The 9,896-nt window shown below is 34.6% G+C and overlaps 1 protein-coding gene across 1 annotated transcript; it reads left to right on the forward strand.

Annotated features, from left to right (window-relative positions):
* Nucleotides 1–270: 270 nt before the first annotated feature.
* On the forward strand, nt 271–924 carry LOC128636737 (olfactory receptor 13F1-like). Its single transcript, XM_053689720.1, has one exon. The coding sequence runs from the start codon at nt 346–348 to the stop codon at nt 922–924; it is 579 nt and encodes a 192-aa protein (XP_053545695.1). The 5' UTR covers nt 271–345.
* The last annotated feature ends 8,972 nt before the right edge of the window (nt 925–9,896 follow it).

Below are 9,896 nucleotides of genomic sequence, written 5' to 3' on the forward strand. Positions count from 1 at the left end.
ATAAAAAACAGGACATTGTTGATTGAGTTCTATCTAAAACCATTTTTCATTTCTCTACCAAACAGATATTTGGTTGTTTTGGGCATTTTGATAATGTATCTACTGGCTGTTCTTGGTAACCTAACAATTACTACGCTTGTGTGCCTGGTGTCTCAACTTCATACACCAATGTATTTCTTTCTGGGAAATCTGTCAGTCCAGGATATTGTGTACGTCTCTACGGTTATGCCGAACTTGCTGGTCACTACAATCACCGGGGACACCAGCATTTCCTTCACAAGTTGTCTTAAACAAATTTATTTCTTTGGGCTGTGTATAGTTACAGAATTTTCCCTGCTCACCACCATGGCGTATGACCGATATGTGGCTATTTGTATTCCCCTGAATTATCCTCTCATCATGAACAAAACGACCTGCATCCTTTTAGCCACTTCATGCTGGCTTCTTGGTGCAATTATTTCATTGACATTGACTATGATGATGACTAAGTTATCATTTTACAATGCACAAGAAATCAATCATTTCTTCTGTGATCTCCAAACAGTGGTACATCTCTCTTGTAGTGACACCACAAATGTTGTAATGTTTATAACTTTTAGTGGCATATTATTGGGATGTTTTCCTTTTTTACTAATACTAACCTCCTATATCTACATCATATCTACCATCCTGAAGATCCGAACCTCAGCTGGAAGACACAAGACTTTCTCCAGTTGTTCTTCACATCTCATGGTTGTTATTGTCTACTATGGGACGTCTATAAGCATGAATATGAAACCTAAGTCTAAAGATTCTGAGGAAGTAGATAAAATTCTTTCCTTGTTTTATATTGCTTTGGTTCCAGCATTAAATCCACTAGTCTATAGCTTAAGAAACAGAGAGGTTTTGAAAGCCATGAAAAAATGTTTGAAATACAGAAGTTAATTTTCAAAACCAAGCAACTTTAGGAATGGAAAGGACAAAGTCTGACATAGAGCAGAAAGGGAAAGTAACTGCTAAATGCAAATATTTCACAGCCAATTAAAATAAGGGATTATTCATTAATTACATATTAACATAGCAGATGAGGTTGAAAGAAGACACCAAGTTCAACCTTCACAGAGGTCCAAAAACAACTGACATTGTGATGAAACAGATGAAAAGTATACTAAAAAAATGCACTAATTTTCCTTTTTTCACTTCGTAACGTACACATGAATATGTATATATATATATTGCAAAATATAAATAAGCTTCTTTTAAAATGATGTATCTACTGTGTCTACAATCATAATCTTCTTATAAATTGAGTTATATACATTGACTGTTCTTAATATAAAGAAACAATTTCTTTGTTGAAGGTGAAATTGCCTTTCATCTAGACTTAGGGGTTGATTTTTTGTCATATTCAATATTCCTCATATGAAATAAAAAATATTTATATAACCTCTCATTAGATTAATTTCTAGAGAAAACAAATTAACTTGGCTAACATTGACTCACAACTTAATTCTTAATTGATTCCCTTCATTAAAGATTTCTTTTGTATTTAGTAATATCCTTATTTAAAAAAAAAAAAAAAGTGTGGCCAAAACCTGTACTCCATATTCAAGTAATAGTGGTGACAGGGACTTCTTTAAATTTATTGACACAAGTTTTGCAAAATAGTGATCTATTATAATAGTAAATATTGAATAATTAATTTAAACTCATAAATGTTACAAAAATTAAAGCTACAGTCTATTTCCAATAGGGGTTAAGCACATAGGTAAATAAGCAGAGCTAGGGTAAAGAGATAATGTAGAGAGAATCCACGGATCCTTGCTTTAGTATAAAAAGTCTTTTTTATTAAATTCAAAACATATTAAAACAACTTTGGTATCCAAAGAACCATACAGCACAGCTTAACCCCAGGGCTTGGTTGTCACAATGGCTGGTGCGTTTCGGCTGTACAAGCCGTAATCATAGCTTAATTGTTGACTGCCAAGCTTAGTGTTTAAAAATGTGTAAAAGCTTCACATGATTGGTTAAAACAAATTGACAATTCTCCAATCCTAATACACTACATACTTAAAGGGCCAGTAATTAAACCACTATGAATTACCTATATGTGAAACTATAGGGAGTGTAAACTCATAGTTAAAGCAAGGGCACTTATTGTAAGTTAACCTTTAGGTTTTGTTCATTTCAGATAACCTTTTTTTATTATGTATCTTCCTCAGACTCTATAAATGTTTTGATTTTACTAACATTGTTATAGGACAAATATTTAATGGTATACTTTAAATGTATTAAGTTAGATAATATTAGATATTGTTAGTTAACCAATTCATAATTTATTATTTAAAATATATATAACCTACTATTGGGTAGTTTCTTTAAAGCTAGAATGTATAACCCGCTGAATAAATTGTCATTCAATATATAACACCATTGCTCATATCATCTCAAAACACTTTCTCAAATTCCTAACATTTTGGAGGAGTATATACAAACTAAATCTTAATCATATATAGTTTGAGATTGGTATTAATAGGGGGAAGAGATAAGGATGTATTTTGGAGCTAGTTTAATTGAAGATTTCTTTGTATGTAGAATAGATCCAGTTTGAATCAGTTGCAGTAATTTATCAAATCATACTCACTATTTAGTCCCTGTGACTTTAGTGTATTTAATGTGAGAATCCAATAGACTTCTTGTCTAGCTAACAATTGGTCTCAACTATAGTCCACCTTAGACTAGCCGGATTTTTGTTATGAAAATGGTTAAAGTGCATAATTAGAGGCGTGGTTAATGTACCTGCTTTTATGTTACAGACATGCTCGCGAATGCAAGATCTGACCTCCCTTGAGGTCATCCCTACATATTGTAGGTTACACAGGGAACACGTTAACAAATATATTACATATGTTGCCCTGCAATTGTAACATCTTTTGTGTTGGAAAGTTTCTTTTGTTACCATACTTGACAATCCGTTACCTAACTGTACATATTCACAGGCTATGCAATTACAATTATGACATTTGTAAACCCCTTTTACAGCTTACCACGAACTCTGGGTATCACTTTTTTTGCTTTTTAAGCCAGTTGGTGCCACTCTGTTTCCTTTAGTCAGGCCTCTTTAAAAGGCAAACCTGCACCCTTCTGCTGTGTGTAGAGAAAAATGTTTTGATATAATCTCACAAATCTGTCCATATTGCTCACTGTATGTGGTTAAAAAGGTCATTTTCTGATTTCTTCTCTCTATCTGTGGGGGCTTACTTTTGTTTGTCAAATATTGTGACAACCAAGCCCTGGGGTTAAGCTGTGCTGTATGGTTCTTTGGATACCAAAGTTGTTTTAATATGATTTTCAATTTAATAAATAAGACTTTTTATACCAAAGCAAGGATCTGTGGATTCTCTCTTCATTTTCTCTTTGCTCTTGCATTTGAATCCAGCATGAGAAATCCGGTATGACGCATACGGAGCCTGCTTACCCACTCGACCATTGAGAAAGGAGGTGTGTCTGCAGACGCTAACGGTATCCGCTCAAATAGAGCTCGGGGATGTTAGGTGGCTTGAAGAGGGGAACAACGCATGGATGTAAGAGTACTCCCCCAGGACCGAGCCCCTTCTGAACTGCCAACTGTAAGTGCTAATCGCAGCATAGCGGTATCCTTTGAAAAGGAACTTTGAGCGTGATGCAATGTAGTGTGCACCTAATGACCCGGAAGGAATCTTTGGTCTGAGTTACAGTTTGTGCAAAAGCGGCACTGAATGTGTGAGTTGCACAGGGATAAAAAAAATCTGTCTGTTCCTCTCACCTAGGGATTTAGGGGCTCTGGCTGCCTCATACATCCCTGGTGCAGTTTTGTTCCGTACATTGAGGATATTCTGAGTAATTTACCAGTGTTATCCCACCGTATATAATCAATGGCCTTGCAAAAAGGAGTAATCCTATTAAGGACTCTGTGAGCTCTTTACAATAAGCAGAGATACAGCACACTGTGACACCCATGACCGAAACCGCTGATTACTGTGACCTTTTTTTTTTTAAAGACTTCTGTTGAAAGAGAAGGGAATGATGTGGAGTTTGAAAAAGTATTTATAACATAAGTCACAGCTATCATTAAGCTCACTCTTTGATGAGATGGAAACTTTATTGATAAAAGAGAATAAGACCAAATGGGACATTCAAATACTTTTAAGATACGGTAAAGGGTGCAGGTTTGCCTTTAAAAGAGGCCTGACTAAAGGAAACAGAGTGGCACCAACTGGCTTAAAAAGCAAACAAAGTGATACCCAGAGTTTGTGGTAAGCTGTAAAAGGGGTTTACAAATGTCATAATTGTAATTGCATAGCCTGTGAATATGTACAGTTAGGTAACGGATTCTCAAGTATGGTAACAAAAGGAACTTTCCAACACAAAAGATGTTACAATTGCAGGGCAACATATGTAATATATTTGTTAACGTGTTCCCTGTGTAACCTACAATATGTAGGGATGACCTCAAGGGAGGTCAGATCTTGCATTCGCGAGTACGTCTGTAACATAAAAGCAGGTACATTAACCACGCCTCTAATTATGCACTTTAACCATTTTCATAACAAAAATCCGGCTAGTTTAAGGTGGACTATAGTTGAACACATTCTCCCACCACAACGAGGAGGAAACAGAGACCAATTGTTAGCTAGACAAGAAGTCTATTGGATTCTCACATTAAATACACTAAAGTCACAGGGACTAAATAGTGAGTATGATTTGATAAATTACTGCAACTGATTCAAACTGGATCTGTTTTACATACAAAGAAATATTCAATTAAACTAGCTCCAAAATACATCCTTATCTCTTCCACCTATTAATACCAATCTCAAACTATATATGATTAAGATTTAGTTTGTATATACTCCTCCAAAATGTTAGGAATTTGAGAAAGTGTTTTGAGATGATATGAGCAACGGTGTTATATATTGAATGACAATTTATTCAGCGGGTTATACATTCTAGCTTTAAAGAAACTACCCAATAGTAGGTTATATATATTTTAAGTAATAAATCATGAATTGGTTAACTAACAATATCTAATATTATCTAACTTAATACATTTGAAGAATACCATTAAATATTTGTCCTATAACAATGTTAGCAAAATCAAAACATTTATAGGGGTCAATTTATTATAGTGCGTGCGGACATGATACGATATAGCGTATCATGTCCGCGGCACATCGATAAATGCGGACAGCATACGCTGCCGGCATTTATCATTGCACCAGCAGTTCTTGTGAACTGCTGGTGCAATACCGCCCCCTGCAGATTCGCGGCCAATCGCCCGCTAGCAGGGGATGTCAATCAATCCAATCGTATTCAATCGGGTTGATTTCTGTCTGCAACCTCAGAGCAGGCGGACAGGTTAGGGAGCAGCGGTCTTTATAAACACGGGGCATCCGTACGGAGCTTGATAAATTGACCCCGTAGAGTCTGAGGAAGATAAATGAATGGGACATATTGGGTAGTGTCTAATTGGGAAGTGTTTTTGTAAATAGTCCGAATTTTCTAATAAAGAGCAAGTAATAACAAAGTTTATCTGAAATGAACACAACCTAAAGGTTAACTTACAATAAGTGCCCTTGCTTTAACTATGAGTTTACACTCCCAATAGTTTCACATATAGGTAATTCGTAGTGGTTTAATTACTGGCCCTTTAAGTATGTAGTGTATTAGGATTGGAGAATTGTCAATTTGTTTTAACCAATCATGTGAAGCTTTTACACATTTTTAAACACTAAGCTTGGCAGTCAACAATTAAGCTATGATTACGGCTTGTACAGCCGAAACGCACCAGCCATTGTGACAACCAAGTCCTGGGGTTAAGCTGTGCTGTATGGTTCTATGGATACCAAAGTTGTTTAAATATGTTTTGAATTTAATAAAGTGAAAAGGTTATGGAGATTAGGCGCTTAATCAGCAAAAGGGATAAAGGTGTGTATGGAAGTTGTTAGCTTAATGTGCAGAAAAAACTGGACCTTTGGGCAGGATAAACGAAAAAAAATTACAATTTATTTTCAGAATAAAAACATAATATTACCAAGATAAAAGAAATCACAATTCCTAAGTGTTGCAATACTATATCGATCAATTCATAAAATTTCTAAAATTAGAATATACATTTGTTTCATACACCAATAAAAGGTTATCTGCTCTTTCGTTTTCTATATTTTGTTCAGAAATATTTAGATAGAATGTATTCTATTACTTCTACACAAATAATAATGTTTGCCTCTATTTGATATTTTATATCTATATTTCATCAATCTTTGAAATTACAAGTATGTAGCAAAGACTAACAAGTGTTAAAACAATTTAAATGCAAGGCTGGTTACAAATGGTACCCCCGCAATGGCTGTTTACTGATGTTGATTATAATTTTGCGTATCTAAAGAGTTCATCAAAACACTGGTAAGCGTAATTTTGTAGGTAAATTACTGAGGGCTGTGTTCTTTATCATTATGTTTATGATGTAATGTAATGCAAGGCTGGTTACAAATGGTACCCCCACAATGGCTGTTTACTGATGTTGATTATAATTTTGCGTATCTAAAGAGTTCATCAAAACACTGGTAAGCGTAATTTTGTAGGTAAATTACTGAGGGCTGTGTTCTTTATCCTTATGTTTATGATGTAATAAACTACGGTTTCACAGTTACCCCTTCGTATCCTCAGTGAGCTTAATTTGTGGAAATGAACTTTTCCAAACAGTGTTTAGGGGTGATTTCCTTACCCTCCCTTGTGAGCTGTTACTACTCACGGCTTCCCGGCAGTTCCTTGTGAGCACACGAACCTCATAGGTTTAGCTAGCAAATTAAAATAAACACAGACAAATGATTAATTGGTGAGAAACCTTTGATATCATTGATATTCCAAAATTGACTTTTAGAATAATGCAAAACATTATTTGTTTTCTAAACTGTCCCTTTAACAAAATTACATATGCTAACATATATTTGAAGATTCTTGGTATATCTACATGTACTAGTTCAAACAATAAATATTGAAATCAGATTTATATTGACGTGTTAAATAAAATCTATTTTCTTAAAGAGACATTATTGTGTTCATTTATTTTCAGAAAGACATTTGTTTTAACAATGAATATGGTTTAAAGTCCTTTTAGGAGTGGGGGGTGAAAATATGCTAACAATAATATATTTGGAGATTAACCAATGTGGAACTCATACATGATACAAAAATAAACATTTGCATTAAAGGGACAGTATACTATATTTTTAACAGAACTGTATGTAATAGACACTACTACAAACAACAAGATTAACATATACTGATATCAATATTACAAAGCTTTAAACACTTTCAAAGAAAATAGGGTTAGCTCTATTGAAAATATAGATGAACCCCCATTACAACCGTAAAACAAGACAATACCCCATCATTAACATATGAAAAGACCCTTTACACAAACAAGAGAAAGCTGGAGATGGTACTCACATGAAACTCAGAGGCTTGGCGAGGAGTCTGAAAATTACTTACATTTTCTTAGAACAGAAGCAAAATGAAACGTGTATTTGTTAAACAATGGACTATCTAACTAGAGACAAAATAAAAAGTTTTGATTTATAATGTGAGTGTCTAATGAACCTTTAATAGAATATACGACGAAATTACATTTAGAAGAAGTCGGCATCATATATTTAGCATATGATAAAGATAAATGCATATTGATTACTTGATTCTAACACAATAGCGCATATTTATGAATTAGATATCTTTAACATTAAACACAACAGTCATTTTACATAAAAAGGAACATATTGTTGACAAACATATTAAACAACATGGACTATAGAGATTTGCACTTGCCTCGAAATATCTTATGCATGAAAACATTTTGCTTTTGTTCGTTTATTCAACCAGACATCCAGCAAAAGAGAATGTGGTGGTCTTTATCAGCTATGGGTCAACAATGTAACATGATGCAAACAATCCATATTCGCAATGTTTTTAAACTTGGCTTCATTCACAAACGTGTTTAACGTGCACAAACAAATATTGCGGGACTACGTAATACAATCAGACGTTTTTTTACCTTTGCATGTGACGTCTTAATTAACATGGCGCTTCCTTGATCACGTAAGAACGCAATCCAATAAAAGGCACATTCCTGATCACGTAAGAACGCAAACAAAAAAAAAGGTGCATCCTTGATCGCGTAAAAACGGCATCCAATAAAAGGCGCATCCTTGATCGCGTAAAAACGGCATCCAATAAAAGGTGCATCCTTGATCGCGTAAAAACGCCATCCAATAAAAGGCGCATCCTTGATCGCGTAAAAACGCCATCCAATAAAAGGTGCATCCTTGATCGCGTAAAAACGTCAGTCAATACAAGGAATCATTGGACAGCCTGGCAGGTGACGTCTTAAGCAACATGGCGCATCCGCGATCGCAGAAAAACCGCAGCCAATACAAGGACTCAGTTGACAGCTTGGCATATCACTAAGAAACGTATTTATATTTTTGAAACTAGTATGTGTCTAGATTGATATCTAGGAATGTCACGAAATCATGATTCATCTTTTCGGACTTGACTGTCCCTTTAACTATAGCTATGGTGTATATCTTTAACATTTAAAAGATACACATGAGGAATACATATGCCATTGATGTTTTAAGATATGTTTAGATTGTTTGGGAATAACAATAATGACACATGTATTGATCAAACGGGTCATTTATTCAAGTTGAAATATGGTCAGACTACCTATAGCCATATATGGGAGGAGAAGTATTTTATAACAATATTTGGAAAAACATATTCCTCATCTAAAATATGCGCATTACACACAGAGATTGATTTGGTTACACTTTTACAATAAGATAGAATAGAAAATGAAATACATGTGCTGTCAACATTACAATAAGATTGTTTATTATTAAGATTATATGTCCTTGTTCATGTAAAAAGGACAAAAACGCTTTAGAAATTGAAATACATTCATTAACAATTGTGCTCACCATCACTTAAAGGGACATGATTTTTATTTATAAAAAGAGGATACACAGAGACAATACTATTTCAAGAAAATGAACACTTTACAGGGATTATATCATTGTATCAATCCTCAGATCATTTGTTAAAGGTGCATCAATTCATGCAGAGTTCATAAATACACACATGGATGTGAAATTTGAAATATACATATATAACAATCTTTATATACATATATAAAACAATTACTATGCTAATCATAATCATGCAATGATAAAGATTTTAGATAACAATATAAAGACAAAAAAAAATTACATTGGAGATGTTAATCTTAAAGTCATTTAGAATTGTATTACATATATGATTCAGGAAACAACATTATTTTGGGTATGTCCCTTTAAGGATCAATCAGATAAAATAGAGATTTCAATCAATGACATGAATAAGGAGGACAAAGAATCGTGCAATGACATGTCTTTTATTAGTATGTCAGAAAAAAACAACATTTATAAATAATATGGTAAAGATCAGGAAAATGGAGACATATGATAAGGTAACAGAGTGCATCACAGTCCATGAAGAGAGTTGCCAAGGGCCAGCATAGCCCCATTTGAGCCATATGACAAGGTAACAGAGTGCATCACAGTCCATGAAGAGAGTTGCCAAGGGACACCATAGCCCCATTTGAGCCATATGATAAGGTAACAGAGTGCATCACAGTCCATCAAGAGAGTTGCCAAGGGCCAGCATAGCCCCATTTGAGCCATATGACAAGGTAACAGAGTGCATCACAGTCCATGAAGAGAGTTGCCAAGGGACACCATAGCCCCATTTGAGCCATATGATAAGGTAACAGAGTGCATCACAGTCCATGAAGAGAGTTGCCAAGGGCCAGCATAGCCCCATTTGAGCCATATGACAAGGTA

Source organism: Bombina bombina, chromosome 7 (assembly GCF_027579735.1).
Source record: "Bombina bombina isolate aBomBom1 chromosome 7, aBomBom1.pri, whole genome shotgun sequence".
NCBI lineage: Eukaryota > Metazoa > Chordata > Amphibia > Anura > Bombinatoridae > Bombina > Bombina bombina.